The 24,539-nt window shown below is 35.0% G+C and overlaps 1 protein-coding gene across 14 annotated transcripts in view; it reads right to left on the reverse strand.

Annotated features, from left to right (window-relative positions):
* Positions 1–24,539, reverse strand: part of CDC27 (cell division cycle 27) — a 70,550-nt gene that overhangs the window by 33,142 nt on the left and 12,869 nt on the right. For 11 of the 14 annotated variants that reach the window (XR_005364336.1, XM_038547015.1, XM_038547018.1 and 8 more), the window contains exons 2-8: positions 20,274–20,349; positions 10,177–10,324; positions 8,491–8,616; positions 4,916–5,013; positions 4,019–4,173; positions 3,707–3,918; positions 2,627–2,741 (exon numbers count right to left, since the gene is read on the reverse strand). Coding sequence is in view for 13 of the 14 variants with exons in the window: in XM_038547015.1 (XP_038402943.1) it covers positions 2,627–2,741; positions 3,707–3,918; positions 4,019–4,173; positions 4,916–5,013; positions 8,491–8,616; positions 10,177–10,324; positions 20,274–20,349 (930 nt within the window). In the remaining variant the exon portion in view is untranslated. The remainder of the gene's footprint in view (positions 1–2,626; positions 2,742–3,706; positions 3,919–4,018; positions 4,174–4,915; positions 5,014–8,490; positions 8,617–10,176; positions 10,325–20,273; positions 20,350–24,539) is intronic. The other 3 variants (XM_038547020.1, XM_038547019.1, XM_038547016.1) reach the window with 1 other exon arrangement.

The following is a 24,539-nucleotide window of genomic DNA, read 5'->3' on the forward strand; positions in this document are numbered from 1 at the left end:
AGCCAATTATTACACATTTTCCAGGGAGGCTAAGTGTTACAAGAATTTGTTGTTGTTGTTGTTAACAAGAATTTTAAGACAGCTGCTACTCTTAAGATTTATGATCTCAGGGCAGCCTGGGTGGCTCAGTGGTTTAGCACCTGCCTTCGGCCCAGCACGTGATCCTGGGGTCTTGGGATCGAGTCCCATGTCGGGCTCCCAGCGTGGAGCCTGCTTCTCCCTCTGCCTGTGTCTCTGCCTCTTTCTATCTCTCTCTCTGTCTCTTGTGGATAAACAAATAAAATCTAAAAAAAAAAAAAAAAAAAAAAGATTTATGATCTCAGATTTATGATCTAATATAAAAAAATAATACACTAAGATTTTATATCCCTTCTTTGACACTTAGCAAGGATATTCTATAGTAGTTCAGAGGAATAAAATTAAAAAAATTACCTGATCATTTCTCACATCCTAAGCATATTGCTCCTAGAATGAACACTTCTTTCTAGTGCGTTGAATTTTTCATTAATTGGTCTCTGTTCACTTGGAGGAGAAAAAAGACTTTCCTGCCCCTCTGTCTTTTCTTTTCCTTTTTTTTTTTTTTTTTTTTAAGATTTTATTTATTTATTCATGAGAGATACAGAGAGAGAGCAGGGAGCCCAACATGGGACTCAATCCCGGGTCTCCTGGATCAGGCCCTGGGCTGAAGGCAGCACTAAACCACTAAGCCACCTGGGCTGCCCCTCTCTGTCTTTTTGTTTTCCCCCTCTGTCTTTTCTAATTTATCACCTGACTTCTATTCATTTTCATCACTTGGCTTGTTTATTTTTTAAAAAGATTTTATTTACTTGACACAGAGAGAAAGAGCACAAGCAAGGAGAGCAGCAGGCAGAGGGAGAGGGAAATGCAGGCTTCTTGCTGAGCAGGGAGCCCCATGAAGGGCAGGATCCCAGAACCCTGAGATCATAACCTGAGCCAAAGGCAGATGCTTAACCAACTGAGCTACCCAGGCGCCTCCTCTTGGCTTCTTTATAAAATAATCTGTGACTGTTACACAAATGGATATTTTTAATTTTTTTACTACCAGATAATTTTCTTCAAAATTATTCTCCAAAATCTATTTACTTTGATAGCCACTGTACATAATTCTCAAAATTTATATAATAACTTATAATAACTAAGTTTCTCACCAGATATGAAAGCCTTATTTTAGTCTTTCCTGTATTCAACGTCACTGATCATGCCCTCCTTTTTGAAACTGTGTATAACTTCCAAAATAGCATGGTATCTTGATTATTTGTCCTATCACTTCATTTGCAGGCCCTTTTTCCTTCCACTGTTTTAAATTAAGTATGCTTTGTGTTCCTCCACTATTCTCTTTTCCTAAGAGAGGCTGCCTATTTCAACAGCTTTAATTATTATTTCTATCACCTATTTCTATCATATTCTTTCCTCAACGACTAACTATCCACTAATTATTTTCATCTAATTTACCACTACCTCAAAATTAAACTTTATAATCCTTCCTCCTCTTCATCTCCCAAATTGGGACCTGTATATTCACCTAAGGGACAATTCTGGCCCTTTCTTACTTAACAAAGATCTATGTACTGTACACAATATTCAGTTTGATATTTTTAATTGATACTACATGCAGACTACAAGTACAACTTTCCTGTGAATGTCTTGTACTAGGGTAAGAAGAGAACAGGGACAGAAGAGGATGAGACAGCAAGTGGCTTGAAATCACCTACCGATCACTGACTAACTTGTCCTTGATTGCTATGGCTTGCATGGTTTTGGCCCACTTCACCTACCACACTAATTACTATCCTACTATGTCTTCTTATAATTGTAATAAACCAATTTCAACAATTATACTTTCCATAGCTGCTCTTAAAAATGAGATTTAAGATAATTCACACATTAAGTACTTTGCAGCCCTTTTTTACTAGTCTTGGAGTTTCTATTATTACTATTATTTCTATTAAGGAGCTATTACAGAAACAAAAGTTCACAGATGCTAAGGAATTTTTGGAGTCAAAAAACCAAGAACATATATCTAGGAGGGTAAAGGCTTTATGTCAGTCATATACTAGTATGACTTATTTCGCTTCCATTTCTTAAACATCTATTAAGGATGGCAAAAGGCATTTTACAATACATAACCTAATTTCTCACAGAAACCCTGTACCACAGACCTGTTTCAAACAAATGGCACTTTGACCTCTAATGCCATGGACCTATATAAAAGAACAGTACTTAAAAAGTCTCAAAACTTGTTTTTCTTAATAATGGCAGGTATAATTTCTGTTATTTATATTCAAAGTGATAGAAACCATTTTAATTCTGTTTAAAAAAGGGGGGGGATCAAAAGTAAAAATCTGAGTGTTTATTTCGCTACATGCTGAAATAAAGTATACTTGTGAGTTACAATCTTACATGGCCAAAGAGCAACCAGCTTTGTGTCTCCTACTACAACTGGCAGCTTGTGACAATGATGATCTTCTTTTACATTTAGATCAACAACTCTAAGGTGACAATCCTTATATAAAGTCAGACTCTCTCTGAAATTGCTTTTAACAGGTTGGAATTTTAAATGAATTTCTTTCATCAACATCAAAATTGTATTTCACATGGAAAATACCTTTTTTGAAGGGGCTCCAGTAGATGGCACGTCAATTACAGAAGATGTATTAGTGTAGTTTTGTAAATAGGATCCATCTCCAGGACTTGGGGTTTCTAATGGCAAAATCCCAAAACTGAGAAGAGGTTGAAATCAAGGTGTCAAAAAGTCATCAAGGCATATATAAAGCAGCAGTATACTTAAATTAGAAGGTCTAAAAGGAAGAGAATGGCAAATCAGTCTTGGGGGCAGTGAGGATCTGAGGGGCAGATTTAAAATAAGCTGTGAATGTAGACTACTCCACCCACCATAACTAAATTAAAAAGAAAAAAAAAATCAAACAAGGAACTAAATTGAGCAACAACTACTGATCTCAGGAGATTTATTGGAAATAAAGAAGAATGGCTTTGTAAAAGCAAAGATCCAAATGATCAAATTATTTCAAATTCTTGGGATTTATACACTGTTACAGACAGTCTCTAGAGACTACTGAATCCATTTGTGGATTCAGTGAGTTGTTGTAATCTCATGGTCATGGTATTTTAGTTAACTCTCTGGCCCCAGGATCCAATTCATAGCATTTATTCTAGCACAGAATTTTTTATTATGACATTTTTGGGTATGTATCCTCTGGGCTGGGTTCCTGTATTTATACATGCATATACTTCTAATAATTTTGACAAAATATTTCCTATTGATAGGTGTCAATTCTTCTGTGGTTTGGAAAACAGCACTTTAACAGTAACCACTGCTGTCACTGATTATATCATAAGCATTCCAACATTTCAAAGGTTCACTGCTATTCACTGATGCACAGCCAAAAAAGATAGTATCTTTTAACACACAGACTAGCTGAAGAAGACATATTGAGGAGTTTTACATTTTTCTCCAATATTTAGTATTAAATTTTTTATCACAGGTGGTGTATTTCTTTTACTTCATTTTCTGAAAACAGAATAGGTCCATTATTGACTTACTAAATGCTTCTATTTTCATGACGATTTATAAGTTGCTGTTCATATTAATTGATTTCTAATCATATGAATTATTACAGATCATTTAATATTATAGCACACTTTAAAGTATTTTTGTTTGTCTTACCTTGGGGTTAATGGGCTAAGAGCAGCTGGTCCTCCTAATAAGCTTCGACCAGTTTTTGGTTTATTTTGAACCTGTTTAGATAATATGGAAGTTCCTGTTCCAAGAGGGACAGTATCTGGTGAAATTACAGCTGAATCAATGTAAGACACTGAGGAATCTGTATTCAAGGAGTACTTTGAATTGGACGATTCTAAATTCAGTCTGTTTAATTCCTGAAACAGAAAATTTCTACCATGTCATTTATGATACATTATTTAGTTTATTCTTTTCTGTTTTTCATAATAGTTGAATACTAGTATATGATACACTTACAATTGTGTCTTGAGGTGTTTCTGTAAGAACGGTCTCAGGCTGTCTGTGAGATAAACTATGATTAGATACTAGTGTTGTACATGAGCTGGGCAGACAGTTGCTAAAGTTCTGTAAAGATGTTAATTTAAATGTTTGGTCAGGATCTGGCTTTTCACCTGTGAAGCAGAAAAAAAAATATGCCTCTGAGGATATGAGGATTAATATTTTTTTTCAGATATGCATAAATCAGTGAAAATAAGGCCTTATAAAGTTTTAAAGTTCTCCTTTCTCAGCTAATCAAATTTACCTCCTAAAAGCCCATCTATCAATTTATTATAAAAATTTACCCCTCAGATAAAGCTATAAATTTAGAAATTAAACTGAACTATAATAACACTAATTTTTAATATAACAATTCATAAGAAAATGCAGATTTCTGTGTTTGTTTTAAAGCAGAAAGCAACCAGATCTCACCTGACTCAAGGTAAGGAGTGATGGTCAAGAATTGAAACCCAACAGACATTATAGTTTTAAGCACTTCCATGTACATATAACACAATGTTTTAAAATTATCCTTTTTGCATCCTAGAGCACATATACTAGGATACTCTTTCCCCATACTCTCCAGGTCTTATTTACCTAACAGTTTCTGCTCTGGGCAATCTATTATTTTCTTTCCTTACCTAAAAAGCTATTTTGGCTAGTGTTATACTCACAATTAAACTCATTCTAGAGGACACAAGGTCACATCATTTCTTAAACATGATTCTATTATCTTATTTCTTGTTCTCAATTTTAACAGCCTTTAGCTCTGAAAAATATTTTTCTTATGAATAATTTTATCACTCTCCAAAAATTAAGGAGGAGGAAAAAAGAATAAGTAGGGGAACCCTCCCCTAGCCACCTCTATAAACCTACCTATTTCACATAATGATTCAAAGGGGGACCAGAGGAAAGGATTTAAACTAAGGCTCTTTTGGTAACATTCTGATCCTTTGGCAAGCCGATCTGTCTTGCTGTAAAGACAAACAAATAGATTAGACAAGCTACACAACCCAAAACACTATGAAGAAATTTTTGATACAAAAATTAAGGTAACTCTTATATATGTATTTGTACAAACATATTTAAATTCTGAGAGTACTCTTCTTGATGCTTCCCTAAATTACCAGGTTCCCCTTCTTACCATTCTTCTATCTCTATTATTTAGGGCAGTTCAAATGAAAAGTCTGGTGAAAGCAAGCAGAACATGAATTGAATGAAATACTAGCCTAATAAACTGTTACTGCCTTCTTCAGGCAGAATTAAAATAGCTTTTGGTTTCCTGTCAGATGCTAGAATTACTGAAGGAGAGGTGGATAATACCCAAATATTTCAGCCTTATTCTTAATTTTTAATGTAATATCCCAGTGGTAATTTTGGAAGTAACTTAAATGCTTTAAACATAGCATATCTAAATGATCAGATTTTCTAATGAAGTAGAAAATGGCAAATGGCAAAATCCCAAAACTGAGAAGAGGTTGAAATCAAGGTGTCGCTTTTTTTTAGGTTTTACTTTTTTAAGTAATCTCTACTCTCAGTGTGGGGCTCAAACTTACAATTCTGAGATCAAGAGTAGCTCTTAATGAAAAAAGTTTCCCAAAGAATTGGGGTGAAAAAATTATTAAGATGGTACTGGTACCATCTAAGAACAAGACTTACTACTGGTTGTATCCTAAACATAGAAGTATTATGAGAAAAAAAAAAAGTCTCATGAGCTACTATAGACAAAAAGACCAGTAAAGAGACAAAAAGATATTCTAATAAGCTATAGCTACAAAACCACAACAGGTATGTATCTAGATTACTGGGTGCAGTTTTGGTCATAAAACAGGCACATGACAGCTGAAATGAAAAGCCATGTTTTTGGAGCAGAGTTTTCCCCCACTGGATATATAACCCTTTAATATTTATGATGAATTAAAGGGACCCTTCCTTTATTCTTTCAAAGAGAGGAGGGAAAAAAAACCCTCATGGTTAGGGCCTGATTCAACTGTATCTTCAAAACTTGTTAATAATCTTGTTTAAAAATAATTAGTAATACATATATTTTTAAACACTTTTTTGGCTTTATTAACCTTTATTTGAAATAATTTTAGACTCATATACAAGTTGCAAAAATAGAATTCCCAGGTACCCTACATCCAGCTCCCTCAATGACAAAAATCTGACATAACCACAGCACAGTTATCAAAACTGGGAAATTGACAATAGCATAATAACTGTAAACTAAACCACAGACTTTATTTGGATTTCAGCAGTTCTTACCTGCACTCATTTGTTTATGAAAAGTTTTGTGAAATTTTATTGTGTAATCACCATCACAATCAGGATACAGAACTGTTCCAACAGCCCAGAGAAACTCCACAGCTGCCTCTGCACAGCCACACTTGCCTCAATTCTACTCTCTGATCTGACAACCACTAATCTGTCTCTATCATAATCCTATCATATCTATGTTTTATGATAAATTTTGTTGCTCCGCATCATCAGCACTTGGTATTGTCCAGTTATTTTAGCCATTCAAACAGGAGTGCAGTAGTTTCTAACAGTGTTTTTTACTTGTCTTTCCTTGAGAGCTAATGATTTGGTGTATCTTCTCATGTGCTTACTTACCATCCATATATCCTCTTTGGTAAAATGTTCACTCAAATATCTCACCCATATTCTAATTAATTTCCTAATTTCTAAATTTCTTATTATTGGGAATTCAAGAGACAAATCTGTTTCTACCAAGTCTTCCCTACTTAACATTTTACCCCTCCCTTCTTAATCAGGTAGAACTGATTATTCCCTCCTTCGGACAAAATACTGCTCAAATTTTAATCACAGCATTTTTATTGTGATGATAAAAACTTACAAACTTTTGTTTATTGCTTCTCCCCTATTATAAATCTCTGAGGGCAGGGACTGTGAGTTAATTATCTTTATATTCCCAGTGCCAAGTACTGTGTCTAGCCATAAATGGAGGATGGACCTCAAAATTTCTTGAATAAATGACAAGAATAATCATAGTCGCAGGAACTAAAATTCATTACTCCAAGTCCTTTTATTTATTTTATTTATTTATTTTTTAAAAGCCATGAGCCAAGGACCGAGCACAGCTTTTTTATTTTTTATTTTTTAAATTTTTATTTATTTATGATAGTCACACACAGAGAGAGAGAGGCAGAGACACAGGCAGAGGGAGAAGCAGGCTCCATGCACCGGGAGCCTGACGTGGGATTTGATCCTGGGTCTCCAGGATCACGCCCTGGGCCAAAGGCAGGCACTAAACCGCTGCGCCACCCAGGGATCCCCCTCCAAGTCCTTTTATTAAGATAAATGAAGACATTGATATTATATCTTTACTTACTCCTGTTCTCAAAAGAGTGGTGTCATCTGAAAATGAGGCCCAAAATTCAGCCAAAGAATTTATTCTGTTCAAAAAGGCATTTTCAAGGTTTTTAAAAAACTATTCAAACTAGCCTCACTTTTATCTTAAATAGACAAGCAATTCTCAACCATTTCTCCTATAATATGTAACAGGTGACATTTATACATGCAATACACTCCCATGGGTAGTTTGAACATTTCCTGTTACCTAACTATATCTCTACCCTCTACTCCCCAACTCAAACAGTATTTCAGAATAGAAATCATTGTGAACAATATTATAGTGATGACTTTGAATTCATTCTCACTTGCTTTCAAAAGACTAAATTTAAATAAATGTAAAGAAACTTTAAATACATTTAAAATTCTTTGCAAATTGCTATTATTTCAACTACCATTATAGGAAATTTCTTATGACATGCCTCAAAATTAGGATGGCAAACCAGATGGGAATTGCTATTTTATTTATTACTAAAACTTGCGTTCAGTCTTTGTTCTAAGGAGATGTAATATTTAATATAAAAGAGAAAACTTTACTCATTTCTTCTTTTTCCTCAGTGGATCACATGAAAATATTCTCCTCACCCAAGGTAAACCCATATGTACATTCAATTATTAGGTAGTGCTGCTGTAGCTACTATCATTAAGGCAAAGTGGATAGTCAAAAATGGGATCAACATCTCTACTACTTTATAGGTTTTTTTTTTTTTTAAGATTTTACTTATTTATTCATGAGACACACACACAGAGAGAGAGAGAGAGAGAGAGAGAGAGAGAGAGAGAGAGAGAGAGGGCAGAAACATAGGCAGAAGGAGAAGCAGGCTCCATGCAGGGAGCCCGATGTGGGACTCGATCCTGGGACTCCAGGATCACGCCCTGGGCCGAAGGCAGGTGCCCAACTGCTGAGCTACCCAGGCAGCCTTACTACTTTATAGTTTTAACAAGGTCAAAGAACTAAAAGACTGGTGTACTCTTCAGCCAAGTGCTGTTTGATAAACATGGATAATATAAGTTTTTTTAAACCACAAAGACCTAGTACTAGAAACAATCTTCAGGTAATTTGATTCGTTCTTACTTACCAATATACATGTCCCAACAACGAAAGAGTAAAGCAAGCTGAATCACCAAACTCAGTAACAATATCATCATGGCTTTTCTGCTTATTAAACACTCCACCAGATAAGATCTGTTCCCCTTCTGCAAGCCTTTAAAACACAAATTTACAGATTAACAAATGTCAGTATAAAAAGTACTGTGTGTAAAGACATTCTTTATTATCAATGTACTTCCTAATATGGAAACAGATAAAGTAAAAAGTCCATGGCACCTTTAGAACAGCAACAACTATGTATTTAGAATAATTTGGAGACTGGAAATTTATGATCTTAAAATTCCAGTCTTGCCTTTAAAAACAGAACCAGATAAATTTAGTCTCTGTATGTACAAATGTAGTCTGAGCAACATACACGTATTACTCATATCCAAAGAAATGGAAGGCCATTATACAGGGGGAAAATGTGGATGGTTCTTCATTAACAGATGTGGTGGTCCTTTTTAGTTCTATAATTTCTTGAAATAGGAATTGGCAAGCAAATTAAACAAGACTAACAGATTTTAACTAAAAACTGCATACTTAATGGTCTCATTTTTAGGTTTATATTTGTCAATTATGTTTTCTTGATATAGAAAATCACAAGTGTTACCCAAGGCAAAAAAAAAAAAAGACCTGACTTCTCTATATGTTTTTAGCATATCAGAGTTTGTAATGGTTTCTGTTCTAAAGTTTTTTTCAAACATCATGTGGAAAACCCTCATGTAAGTTTACACAGCATATCCTAAACACAAAAGGTGATATCTACAGTTCTTTTACTGTCAGTGGGACTTTTAAAAAACCATGACTACTTGTGAATAGGTAAGAATGTCTAAGGTTAAGAACTGACTTAAGAAACTAGCTAATTAAATAAAATTTTTAAGAATTTAACATTAGAACCTTTGGAGTAAAAATAATTCAGTAACAAATGTTTCAGAAATTTTATAAATATTTTAGCTAGCTTTAACTTAAAAAGTCATCAATTAGACAATAGACAAATACAATAGTTATTATTAGTCTGGGAAGACCTCATTAGGCTTATTTGTGTCCTCTCACTATAAAACTACAAACTAAATTCACTTACAGCCTTTTACAATTATTCCATCTCTTTCAGCACAGAAAAGAGTTTAATATAAGATAACTACCTACATCTATAGCTGCCTCCAGATTCAGAATAGGGACAGCTGACTTGATTTAACAGTAATGTTCAAAGTAAGTGTTCTCTTGAATCTGCCCCCTTGCTTCAAAGGGATAGGAGTAGTGGTTCCCAAATAGAATGATCTTGAAAGGCAAATAATTATACAGCTACTTAGACACAACGAAGTGTTAATCTCAGGTGAACAGGTAAAGAGGTTTTCAGGCTTATTCCATTTGAAAGCAAAGAAAGGAAATAATACTTCAGATAATTCTGGAAAATGCTAGTAATCAGTTATAACTTAAGTTTCTTCAGAGTTAAATTCTAATATTTATTACCATAACAATGAAATCGCTCCATAACAAAAATGATAATGCCATAGGCAACAGTATAAACATTTTAAGTTATTGAAACAGACAAATCTCTACTACCAAATAAGAGGGGAGAAAGGGAGTCAGAGTTTAATCTATCAAAAGGATTTTATCCAAAATTCTACAGTGTAAGTAAACAAAATTAGATAGAAAAGATTTAAAAACTTACTTGCTGAGATCAACACAACATTTTGCAAGCAGGTATTTACACTGCGGTGTAGTACAACTGTGTCCTTTCAAGAGTCTATATGCTTTATATGCCTTTCCTGAGCGGTAATAACAGGTTGCCAATAAAAACAAGGCTTCCTCTGAGTGTACTAAGAGCACATATGAAAAAAAATGGCTATTATTCAGTATGTTGAAAGGTAATCACTGTTTATCTGGTAATAAACAAGTTTAGCAACAAAAAATTAGTCATGTTATTTAATATAAAACAATCATTTATTAATCCAAATTTGAATTGAGAAATACTTTACTGATAGAAATCTTAGCTCCCCAAGTTCTGATTACCTTCTTACAAATAACCAAGGAAATAATACAATGAAGACAGTCATTGTATTTTCTATAAATCCTTAAGAAAAGCATGTGCTTCTGCACACACCTACACACCCACACCTACCTTTAAATAGAATACTACTAAACTGTCTTTCTTTTTGCTAATATTTTTCTAATAGACTCTTTGAGAGAAAAGAAGTTAAATTTCATGAGAGGAAAACTCAGGATTATAAAGCTAATTACCAATCTGAAATTATTTTCTAAATTAAAAAAGGACCAGATTTTTAAAAACACACACTTATTTCTAACACCAAATATACACTAAATTATATTCAAGATAATTTAAGACAAAAGAAAAATTCTAAATTGTGAATACCCACAACACTTAAACACTCAATTGACAAACTTAACACTTCTACAGTGACAATTATTACACTGGCCTGCAATGGCAAGAGCAGAATTATTCAATTTGTTCCCTAGGCTTCATTTAGGAAATTAATGAAATGTGGCATTTCCCCCCCTTATTTACTGTCTCCCAAACTGACCATCACCTCACTTCTATCATTGCAAGCTCCCAACCAATCTAGGTAAGAATCCTTAGAGGAAACAACAAAGGAGAAAGAAAGAAGACAAATCACAAATCTGTGCTTCTAAAAATGGGTTATATGATAATCTCAGTTGGGTTGAGGAATGTTCTAAACCAGTGGTTCTAAAGTGTGGTCCCTCTACTAGCATCAGCATGACTTGGGAGCTTGTTAGAAACAGAAACTCTTAGCTTCATGTTAGAGACACTAAGTCAATAATTCTGGGAATGGGTACTACCAATCTGTGTTGTAACAAACCCTTCAGGCAATTCTGATGCACACTGAAGTTTGAGAATCACTACTCTAGCGGACAAGATAAACTTGTCACATTTTCTTAAAAAGTTGACTTCACTCAAAGTTCAGGATAAAAAAAGGTAATTTGAAAGTTTACTCTTACAAAGGTTCTTTTGGGTCATATATACATGCAAGCAAAAACTAAGAAAACCTTTCTTCTCTGGTCTTTTTCATGAAACCCTAGTACAAAAGAAATATGCAATGAATGATATGTAGTAAATGATAAGAAAATCTGGCAACATGTTAATGGAATGTACATAGTAGTAGGGCATCAGAAGCAAAAAAAAAAATGAACAGGAAGCTCTATTGCAGTGAGAACAAATTCTTAATTTCACTGAACTCTAAGTGCTAATTCACATAAAATAGAAAGTGTGATTTCTTCTTGATTTTGCAAAGGCCTGGTTTGACTTATAAGTTTTTTTAAAATATTTTATTCATTTATTCATGAGAGACACACAGAGAGTCAGAGACATAGGCAGAGGGAGACTTGATGTGGGACTTGATCCCAGGACCCCAGGATCATGACCCAAGCCAAAGGCAGATGCTCAAGCACCGAGCCACCCAGGTGCCCCTCACTTATGAGTTTTTAAAAACTACTGATTACGCCAACAAAAATGGCTCCCCAAAACTAGTTTTACTTTTAACAATGCTTTATCAAATGTTTTATCAAATATTTTGCTTATAAATATTTGATTATGTTTAGGTCCATTTTCTTTTTTTTTTTTTTAAGATTTTATTTATTCATGAGAGACATAGAGAGGCAGAGACATAGGCAGGAGGAGAAGCAGGCTCCCTATGGGGAGCCCAGTGCAGGACTCGATCCCAGGACCCCAGGATCACAACCTGAGCCGAAGGTAGACGCTCAACCACTGAGCCACCCCAGGCATCCCCGTTTAGGTCTATTTTCACTGCAGAAAAATTCCATATAACATAAAGATACCAAATATTCTGTCTGTGATTTTAGTGCCATACTGTAATTACCTTTTTGAAGTGTAATAACTTAAAATCTACCAGTTCAGATGGGAATATGGATTGGAAGTTTAAGCACACCTTAAGGTTAATGAAAGTGTAAGATATTGAAGTAAATCCAGAACCACTTGAAGGGCTATGAAAGACTTGGAGAGACCTGGGTGGTTTTTGAGGCTCCTCAGAAATAACTCAACAGTCCAAAACACTGAACCAGTTGTAGTGTGTTATAATAAAGCTAAAAAGCATACACTATTAACAAAGAGATTTCATCTGAACAGTAACTCCATTGATTGACAGTGGCTGCCTCAGGTGCTAAATTAAAAAAACTTCTAAGGCTGATCATGGCTTAGCTAGTTAAGTGTGCAGAGATCAAAGTAACAGGATGACCTAGAAATAGTTATAGATGTCTGCATGACATTTATTTACCATCCTTCACTTAGAGCCTTAAATTGAAATATGTGATTGGGAATTATATGGTCCATAATATATTTTATAACCAGAAATAAAGTCAACATGGACTCCACAGTCACTCTTGATGTAATACTGAGAAATCAATCATGTACTAGTTAAATTATGGTACATCCATATGATGGAACACTCTCGAGTTGTCAAAAGAAGAAAAAAAGTCACAGAAAGATTTCCAGAATGCATTGTTAAGTGAAAAAAGCAAAAACAAAAAAGAAGTTGTAGAACAGTACTGAAGCTCCTCTTCTTACAGATTAGGCTTCAAAAATTGAAAGGTCATTTTATAGAAGTCCAAAATAATTAAGGGGGTTTAGGCTTGCATCCTCCAGATACATTTCCATCAAATAGGAAGGTGAATTAGTCCCTCAGTGCTTTCAAAGCAGAGAAGACACCTCTTCTTCATGTTGACTTACAATGTAAATGAGCAGCCTTTTCCAAAACGGACTAGTTTTGGCAAGACTTAAAAGTCTGATGAATGAGGATTCTCTAGTCTTGATAAACTCTACAATTACTATACAGAACTGCTTAGAGGTTAGAGTACTCTGCTGTTGTCTTGTCATGAACTCTGACGTCGTGAGTATTCAAAGGGCATAGAATCTATGAAATCATCTATGATTTGTGACACACTTTTCACCTTGATTTTTTTTTTAAGATTTCACTTATTTATTTGAGAGAGAGAGCGCATGCGCACGAGAGCACACAAGCTGAGCAAGAGGCAGAGAAAGAAGCAGACTCCCTGCTGACCAAGAGGCCCGATGCAGGGCTACATACATCCCAGGATCCTGGGATCATGACCTGAGCTGAAGGCAGAGGCTTAACCAACTGAGCCACCCAGATGCCCCACTTTTCATCTTGATTATCTTTTTTAAGTTCTTAAATCAAGGATAGGCAGTACAACACATGTGTTAGAACTATGGACTCTAGACTGCTTGGGCTCAGATTCCAGCACCACCACTTATTAGCTTCATAACTTATGGCAAGTTAGTTTCTTAGTCTCTCAAGTTTTTCATCTGTAAAATAAGGACATAAGAGATACTGATTTTCTAAGGGTGCTACTAGGATTCAATGAATTAACATAAAGAGTACTGAGGATAGTACTTGACCCATAGTAAGAGCTGTATGTGCTATTATCAAATTATCTTCGGGTTTCTCCTTAATTGACAATACCTGAGTAGTCATTTGATAGTAATGTGGGTTATACGTACACGGCACTGAGCTACAAGCTCAAATACTTCCATTTCATCACTAACGTTTCTTTTGCTGAAGGATTTCAATTGTCTGGGTGCTGTGCTTTTCAGATGCCACATGATGCATTCCATCCTTTAGAGTCATTTCTATTGTTAAATACCTCATTTACATGTACAACATGAGTATTTTAATATTATTCCCACTTTTTTTCTCTGCAGTTGTTTACACCCTAAATTTCAGTACTAACTCGTTTTATATTTGTTGTATATGACAGGATTAATAACGGTTTAAAATACCTTGAGGCCAGGCATAGAGTAAATAGGTAAGAGGGGTGAAGGAAGGCTTAGAAAGGCTTTTAGTGTTGAAGCGGGGAAAGTGGGCATTTGTAAGGAGAAAGCAGATGGCCAGATTGTACAGGGCTTTGCAAGCTGTCTAAAGATTTAGGGATACATCCTTATAGCAATCAGATAGCTCTGAAGCATTTTAAGAAAGAAAGTAAGGAGAATGGGTTGATTTGGGAAGTGGAAAGAAGAGGCAGGGAAGGATAGATATGGGAAGACCAATTAGGAAGCTTTTCTAGTAAGAGATGTCTTAGATTAGTGTAGGAATGTTATGAATCCAACTTTGTATGCATTGAGGTTGGTGTGTGTGATGTTTGTATGAAACAGCTAAATTAATGCAATGAAACAGTTGAGTCTCAAGTTAAAAAATGTTTGTTGGGAAGACTTGAGTCTTAATCACTAACACATTATAAAAATGAAGACTATCACAATTAAGTAGGATCATCTTTTTCACTGGCAAGCATTTAACTATGCTGGTAAAGGTTAGCTAAGCCAATGGGCCAGATATCCTTTTGGAGGCTCCCCCTCTCCCAATATAACAAGCTGACAGAATTTTTAGACTAGATATATGTATTAAATTCTCCAATAATGACCTAAAAATGAAACCACATCATTAGCAGCATTCTGGATATTTCCACTTAATAATGACCTTAACATAAATTGGTAAATAATTTTTTATTAAATGTTGCCATTTGTAGTCACATATTTCTGTGAGTTTGGGCTCTCAATATCACAGCTAAGACAGAGAAGAGAAACAGATGCTGAACCTTTTACTCTGGTTCACTTCTCTTCAACTAAGCCCAATTTACTGAAATCAACATACCCAGTGCAATTTCTACATCTGGCCCATTAATCATTAAGACAGGTAGAGAACTATTTTATGATAACATAAAATGTATTTATACTTAAACATTTTGTAGTGTAGGATACAAAATCTACATTGAGAGAGAGAATACTAGATTTCAAGCAACTGTGAGCTTTGCACAAGGACCCTCAAGATAACTTAGGGAACACATGTTGACACAATTTCTTCAGCTACTTTTTTCCCTGCTTTTCACCAGTTACATAAAATTGCCAACCCCATATGTTCTCATAAATAGCAATTTTTCATCTTTTCCCAGAGGTCCTAGGCATATCCTTATAAGATAAAATGCACACAAACTTACATCTGGTTAGTTTTCTAAACAAAAATAAATCATCTCGCTCCAAGGACCTATCATATTAATTGTATTAATGTATTCTTTGCCCATATAGTCTAAGGCTGTTTCTGTTTGTTCCTAACCACCCATTTCTATTTATTCCCAACAGCTAAATATATATATATTACAATTAAAAACCTTAAAAAATTTTAGAGGTACTATATGCTATCTATTAGTGCAAGGGGAAAAGCTGAATCTATATTCTGTCCAGCAGTTAATCAATTAGCAATGGAGAAAAACCTAGGTCAAGGAGATCAGGTATTGGGAGTGAGAAGGAAAAATAGGTGCTTACAATGGCAGAAGGGGATATGAAGGGAAATGATAAGATTAGGACAGTTTTTCCAAACAGCAAGTCTCAATTCACTGTGGATTGTGAAATCAATTTAGTGGATATCAACCTGCATTAAAACAACAACAACAGGGATCCCTGGGTGGCGCAGCGGTTTGGCGCCTGCCTTTGGCCCAGGGCACGATCCTGGAGACCCGGGATCGAATCCCACATCGGGCTCCCGGTGCATGGAGCCTGCTTCTCCCTCTGCCTGTGTCTCTGCCTCTCTCTCTCTCTGTGACTATCATGAATAAATAATAAATAAAATCTTTAAAAAAAAAAAAAAAAAAAAAACAACAACAACATCAACAAACACTCAAATAGAAAATATCAGAGTGCATCATATACAAGTTAAAAAAAAAAATCTGACAAGCCACTGTATTAGAATATGCTAGCGGAGAGGAACTTGTAAAAGACTTCCTACGTGCCAGAAACTACAGCTGATTACTATAGTTAGTGCTGAAAACTATCTTGTTAAATAGATATTCTTCTTCCTAATTTAAAGATGAGGAACATTAGGCTCAGAATAACTTCTTACCTAAGAGCAAATGAACATGTGAGTTGACAGTCTCTCTTAGACCATTTTGTCTACACCACAGTCTAGGTAGGCTAACTATGCAACTCTTAGGAGAGAGACAGGAACTAGTGAAATTGAGAAATTATTTCAAGAATTTGGCTTTCAGAGGGTCCTGTCCATCTACTTCTTTAGCCTCATGCTGTATTGAGTGTCTTTTCTTAAAACATAGGAGCTACCACTAGTGGCATGGGAGGCCACTGAGCAAAAGGGCAAACAGGTTATATCTAATATACCAACTCTGATCAATTATTGTTGTCAGCCAGCAACTGTGTCAACAAGAATTCCAAGGCTGGTTCAATGGGACTAAGTAGTATGATAGATTAGTGATGTCTATCATAAATCAGAATGACATGTATTTGCTGCCCTTTGTAATGAAAAAGATTTACCACTTACTGCCTGTGAACATTGGTCTCAGTTTCTTCATTTCTAAAATGGCAATAGCAATGTCTATAGTACTGAAAACTAAATAATTAATATTAAGTATGTAGAATACCTAGTACATAGTAAGAAACCAATAAATGGTAGAAGTTATGCTTGTCATTGTTATATTATTATAGTATCTGCTCCTGTTGCACTTAAATTCTAAAATCTTCCCTCACAGAAATTAGAGTTAAACAGTGATTAGGTTCTACAGTTACCTTCGAATAATGAGGGGGTTAGGGGCACCTATCCTGCAGTTAAAAATCTATAATTTTGACTCCCCAAAATTTCACTTCTGAAAGCCTACTGTTGACCACAAGGCTTACTAATAACACAAACAGTAGATTAACACATATTCTGTATGTTAATGTGTTCTATACTGTTATATACTGTATTCTTACAATGAAGTAAGCTAAAAATAAGAAAATGCCATGAAATAAAAACATAAGGGGGGCGGGGAGCACCTGGGTGGCCCAGTCAGTTAAGCACCTGACTCTTGAATTCAGCTCAGGTCATGATCTCAAGGTTGTGTGGTCGAGTCCCATGGTGAGCTCTGCACTGGGTATGGAGCCTGCTTTAGATTCTCTCTTTCCCTCTCCTCCCTCTGTTCCTCCCTGCCCCCTACCCTCTCTTGAAGAAAAAAGTCACAAGGAAGAGAAAATACATTTACAGTACTGTATTGAAAAAAATGTGCATACAAATAGCCCCACTCAGTTCGAATCCATGTTGTTCAAAGGTCAACTGTTTGAGAGAAACTGAACTTACTGAGCAACTTTCTAAGTGTCAAGTGCTGTATCAAAAACAGGCAGAAAGTGGACTGAACAGCTTTATGCAGATTCATCTGGAATCCTGCCCCAATTCTACGGGAAAAATCGAATCGTCTTAATTTGAAACCACTAATTCACAATCTTTTGGAGTCTAACTATAATAAACCAGAAACTGCCAATCCTTTAATAAACACATTCAAAAAAGAAAGTATAAAACAGCAAAAACATGAAGGTTGCATAGCTATCAATGAAAATCTATGTAAGTAGATTATGCATGATAAACCTTGATTTTATATAATCGAGCAGAATAGGGTAATCTATTGCATTATTTTCTTTCTAAGCCTGTCTTCTAAATCTTCTCATTGGGACCTCAACTCCTGTTTCACAGATCTTCCTTACTTTTGTCTCTGAACTCTCATTCTCCCTTGAAGGACCTGACAGCACTCTCAAAGGTATGCTATTGCCCTCATATCCACTTACATCAGAGTTAAAGTAAGGCTTCCTCCTTGCTTTGCATCTCCTTTTTTTTTTTTTTTTTTAAAGATTTTATTTATTTATTTGAGAGAGAGTGAGCAGGAGTGGGGGATAGGGGGGCAGAAGCAGAGGGAGAGGGAGAAGCAGATTCCCTGATGAGTAGGGAGCCCAACAGGGGGCTCAATCCCAGGGCCCTGGAATCATGACCCTAGCCCAAGGCAGATACTTAACCAACTGAGCCACCCAGGCACCTCTCCTCTTTACATCTCAAAACTATTTCCAAGCATTACTCATTGTCATTTGTGAAATTCCCTACTCCTGGGTTCATACCTTTTCCTCATAACTCTCAGCTACTAAATTCAGGACATTCTGCTTCATTAATGAAAGAATTTTGCAACTGGTTGGTTCATGGTCTTCCGCTCCCATGTTATTCCCATATATCTTTCAATTCAACCTCATCTAGACCTCTGGCACTTCTCTATCTCTTACTTACCAATCACCTTCTGTGTTAACTTTACTATATGTTTACATTCCTGGTCCCACATCTTGTCTATATTGTTCTTAACCCTTGTCCTTTCTTGTGACATATGCTTGGTAAACCCCTAATACCTACCTTCTTATGCTTGCAGTTAGATTACTAAGCACTTACTACAAGAGCAAAATCATACAATTAACCATAAAGGTTACACTAGCAATTCATACAAGAACACGCAAAACATGAAAATAAAGCTCATCTATAACTACAAAAACTTTTCTTTCCAAGTAATTCAATGGAAAGGTCACAAAAAGTAGAAAAATTGAATTAAACAAACACCTGAGTAAAAAGAAGGCAGCACTGTTTCTGATTGGAAAGGCTATCTATAGTAAGATGTAAATAATTAATTTAGAGAATTATATGGCTATAGGTCAGCACTGATCAAAATCTCTGTAAAATTTCAAAGCAGTAATAAAATACACATAGAAAAATGAAGGATAAGAAAACATAAAGACTTCTTATCAAAAAGAATGAATTGGAAAGAAAAAAATGATGGAAGATAGGCCTTATGAAATATTAAAATACAATATAAAGTATTAACTAAAAATGGTATGATATCGGGTTAAAAATAGAAAATTAATGGAAGAGAGGAGAAATTCTGGAGACAGAACAAAACATTTTTAAAAATATAAAACCAAGTAAAATACCACATGGGGAAGGAAAAAAGCATTAAATAAATAATACTATCATAAATTTAAAACATTTTTAAACCACTAATAACCATATATTTATTGTAGTTGTACAAAGATGATAAATGACAAAGCTAATGAGTTCAACTACATAAACACTTTAAATATTGAAATAATAAAAACCAACAGAATTAAGATTAAACAGCAACAATCTGGGGCAAAGATACAATAAAGATACAGCTCAGAGAAATAGGAATAAATTTAAAACAAACACTTGAGAAAATACCTAGAATCCCTCTTAGTAATAAAAATGCAAGACAAAACATCTCATAATTCTCAATTAAGCATAAGTACATTAAATTGATCAAAACTGATACTGATAGGATTAAGAAGGAAGTCTTATGCTGTTGGTAACACCCCAAATTATTATACTTCTCTCTGCTAAGTAACATGCCCAAGGTATACAACTGCATTTAAGTGACAGAATTAAGGGTTTATACCAAGGCTATAGACTAAATTCATGCTCTTAGCCACAGAATATAGACTCTTCTAACAAAAAACCTGGAAAAAATATCTAAAGATTGGAAAATGACTAAGCAAGCCAAAGTGTAAAACCTGAAACAACTCTATAGTTAGTAAAAGTAGCATATAAGGCCACGCCTGGGTGGCTCAGCGGTTTGGCGCCTGTCTTCGACCCAGGGCATGATCCTAGAGTCCCGGGATCAAGTCCCACATCGGGCTTCCTGCATGGAGCCTGCGTCTCTCCCTCTCTCTCTCTCTCTGTTTCTCTCATGAATAAAAAAATAAAATCTTTAAAAAAAAAAAAAAAGTAGCATATAAGGGAAGTAACAGATACAGGAAAAAGTTTTTATGAATTAGTGTCCATCATAAAGGAAAAACAAAAGTGATCCCCAGAATCTTGTTATATATGTCATAAGAAATGATAGAATTCCATATATTTTATTCATTTATGGTTCTATAGAAATGAAGAGATTACAAACCTTCTGCATACAGTCGTTCTGCAAGGAAAACTGCATCTCGGTAAGCATAGTGGTTTAGTGCTTGCCATATAGCAGCCTGAAAGTAGAGGAAAAAGAACATAAATACACAAACATAGAGTTTCAAATTAACTCCGAGCAGAGATTTGCATATAGTAAACAAATCAACAACCCTAGTGTGAGTAATAAAACCTCAGTGCCCATCATGCAAACTCCATAGTTTGCTACACAAGACTCTTCACAGTCTGGCTCCAAACATAACTAAATTTATTCACTCACACCTCCATGGACCGTTCGGCCTCTGTGCCTTGTACTTCCTTTTCCCCCATAGAGTAATGTAGGCTCCCTCACCTACCTCCTTTTAGAAACTGCTTATCTCTAAAGACCCAGCTTGATAAACATCTACTTCATGAAGGTTTCCTGGCTGATTCCTAGCCATTTTTTGGTAAGCATATCTCTTCCAGTTGAGCACTCATATTTTGTTATAGTTACTTGTTTATAGGTCTTCCCACTCCACTAAACTATACTACTCTAAACTTATAACAGTGGTTTAAATAATTTTTCACGATATACATGAAATGTATGTCATCCTCCACAAAAATGTCCCCATCTGTCAGCTGTAATGCTACCCTATTCTCATCCACACAAGGAAGCATATTAGGAGTAGAGATGAGTAGAGCTATTATAGGAATAACCTTTAATCTATGTGAATATATTTTTCTATTATTTTTATTTTAAAAAGGATTTTATTTTGGGAGAGAGAGAATATCAAGCAGACACCATGCTGAGTGTGGAGCCTGATGGGGGGCTATTTAATGACCTTGAGTTTCGACCCATAACCTGGGTCGAAATCAAGAGCTGGATGCTTAACCAACTGAGCTACCCAGGCACACCATATTTTTCCTTTTAGAGTTAAGAAACATATCTATAAAGTATTTATCAGGTAGAAGAGCATTTTAAGTAATTATAAATAAAAACATTTAGACCCATGTGCTCACTATCCAGCTCAAGAAATAATATATTACCTATATATTTGAAGCCCCTTCCCTACGTGCTCATCAGTCACAAAACCTCTTTCTGAAACCACCATCCTGAATTTTGTTAATCTTTAGGTTTTCCTCACAATTTTTATGGATTTATATGTTCATCTTTAAGCAATGCAACGTTTAGTTTTCCCGGTTTTTGAATTTTAAATAAATATAATCATATTTAAATATTCTACTATGATTTGCTTTTATAACCCAATATTGTATTTTAAAAACTCATTCTCAATCTGTGCAGTTGAAGTTCATTCATTTTGATTGCTGAATAAATATATTTCCATTGTATAAATACACTAAAATGTATTTTATCTATTTAAAGCATGTGAACATTGGGTTATTTCTGGTTGTATCTCCTTGCTACCCAGTTATAATAGTGCTGCAAAGAACATTCTTGTATTTGTCTCTTGGGGTTATCTGTTTAAGATCTCTCCAAATTAGGATATATATGTAAGAATGAAATTACGGGGTTGTTGAGTTCATGTTCATACACATGTACATCTTTACTAGGTTATGCAAATCATTTTCAAATTGTTGTTTAATTTATACTCCTACCAAAAATGTATGAGTTCCCATTATTCCATATCCTTATCTACATTACGTACTGTCAAAAATTTAAGTGTATTTATTTATTTATTTTTAGTAATCTCTATACCCAGTGTAGGGCTGGAACTCATGACCCTGGGATCAAGAGTTGCATGCTCTACGGACTGAGCCAATCAGGTACCCCCAAATTTTTAAGTTTTACTAGTCTGATAGATGTAAAATGCTTATCTAGTGCCTTTAATTAGCACTTCTCTGAGTATTACAATGAGGCTGTGTTCATTTGTAATTTATTTCATGTTTATTGGTCTTCTGGCAAATGCCTCCTTATGTGTCCTACATTTTTTTGTTAGGTGACTTCTCTTTTCTTACTATTTCACCCAGCATTTTTAGCAGCACTAAACCAGACAGGTTTCTTTTAAGTTTCAGTGTGCCATGTAACACTAATTTTTAGTGTATCATATACATTATGTATATGTATATTGTGTTTACATATGTTTACGTTTCGCCTAGCATTTTTAGGAGCACTAAACCACCGGAGTTTCTTCTAACTTCTCCAGGTTTAACTTTAGTCTATCGCAAGATATAAAAGTCACCAATAAATTTAAAATTTTTTCATAAACTTGCATATTAAGATATCTTACAACTGATTGTGATACAACAGCATTTTTTATTTCTAGCATAAATACCAGCTCATAATTCATTGAATAATTTAATAGTTACAATAAAACCAGTAAGATGGGATTACCTAATGAAGACCACTAGCTAGCACCATAAGAGTAAAGCTAGACTACATTATAACAAGTAATTCATATGCCATGGATATAGTAAAAGCTCAAATATTTGAATGAAAAAGCAAATGTTTAGTAACATTTCTATGAGTATTATTAATTATAATTTTTTATATTAAAAGTCCTAGTAGTAGTTGATGACTTACTTAGCCCACAGGTCTATTTTTCTATTTCCTCAAGAAAAAAATTGATAATGAATTTCATTTGGGATTTCTAGAGCCTCTCGTTTAAGCTTTTTGTCTATACAGTCTAAATTTTTTAAGGTCTCAGAGATGTTTTTTTTTTTAATTTTTAATTTTTAATTTTTATTTATTTATGATAGTCACACACACAGAGAGAGAGAGGCAGAGACATAGGCAGAGGGAGAAGCAGGCTCCATGCACCGGGAGCCCGACGTGGGATTCGATCCCAGGTCTCCAGGATCACGCCCTGGGCCAAAGGCAGGCACCAAACCGCTGCGCCACCCAGGGATCCCTAAGGTCTCAGAGATGTTCTAATCTGACCATTTCTAGCCAGACACAAGGGAAAGGAAGAGGGCAGGAATTTAAATTTAATTTTGAATGAACTATACTAATCCAGACAACTATACTAATCCAGACAGCATTTTTTCCCTCTAATGTTAGTGTTCTTAATCTGGTCCTTTCCTACTACTTTAAGAATTGTCTAAAACTGCTATTCAAAATATGGTCCTTGGAGCAGCAACACTAGTATTTTCTGGTAGTTTTCTGGGAGTATGGAATCTCAGACCCCACCCCAGACCTACTAAATCAGAATCAGCATTTTAACAAGATCCCCAGGTGATTTATATGCATACTAAAGTTTGAAAAGGACTGATCTATAAAAGACTTACTCTGATTAAAAACAACTACTCAACAGAGTCCCCAAAGCCAAAGAGGTTGTCTCATCTAATGTCCATTTCAAGATGTTATGAATACAATAATTTCTAATCCTTCAGGCCATATCCCTTAGCTTTAAAAGAAAGGCTTGAATTATTCAAATTCCAAAGTCTCCTGTTTGTTACATCTTTATGATCTTCCTTGGCCCTAAGCCATTTCTTATACTTAATAAAATATCCTACATATTAATAGAAATGAATCACAAATACTATCTCCCTTCACAATCCACCCAAGTTAGTTGGGCTCTAAAGAAAATTTCCTTTGGTCTAAAATGTACATTTTGCTCTCCTCCACTATTTTCAGAAGTAGCTGGCATAACCTATAGGATGATTCCAACAGCATACATAAAATATGACTTACCTGCTTTTAAATAAGGCAAATCCTAGAATTTCCAGATACTTATAAACTTCATAATAAAGATAATTTGCTATCCCAAAGCCTGATTGTTCCCAACACCCCTACTCCTAATTTCCAGAAGATAAAGGGGTTCATACAATTGTAATTTTACCATACTTCAGTTCTCTGCTAGTTGCCATATATGCTTATTTCTGCCATATATGCTTATTTACTTCCACATGATTTAATCTCACAATGCCCCTCAATAGAAAGGAATACTGAAATATACTATGCTAAAAAAAACCTCATCAGTCATTGGAAGGTCTTCTATTACTTGGGAAGTAAAATAGATGGGAAGACAAAAAAGAGAAGGCCATAAATACCAATAGGACTGGTATTTAACATCCTAAGATGGACTGTTAGATCACTATAGGATTTTTCCCCAATTAGAACTGCTTAAATAAGAAAGGTACCAAAGACAAGCTGTGCTGAAACAGCGAGAATCCCCAATAAACTGTTCCATTTTGCTGCTAATAATTCTTCCACATACCATTAACTGAGGATGAGGCTCCTACTCCTCACCACTTCTTGACTTTTTTTTTTAAGATTCATTTATTTATTTGAGAGAGCACGAGTGAGAGGGGCAGAGGGAGAGGGAGAGAG

The sequence above is a fragment of the Canis lupus genome, chromosome 9 (genome assembly GCF_011100685.1).
Source record: "Canis lupus familiaris isolate Mischka breed German Shepherd chromosome 9, alternate assembly UU_Cfam_GSD_1.0, whole genome shotgun sequence".
In the NCBI taxonomy this organism is placed as follows: domain Eukaryota; kingdom Metazoa; phylum Chordata; class Mammalia; order Carnivora; family Canidae; genus Canis; species Canis lupus.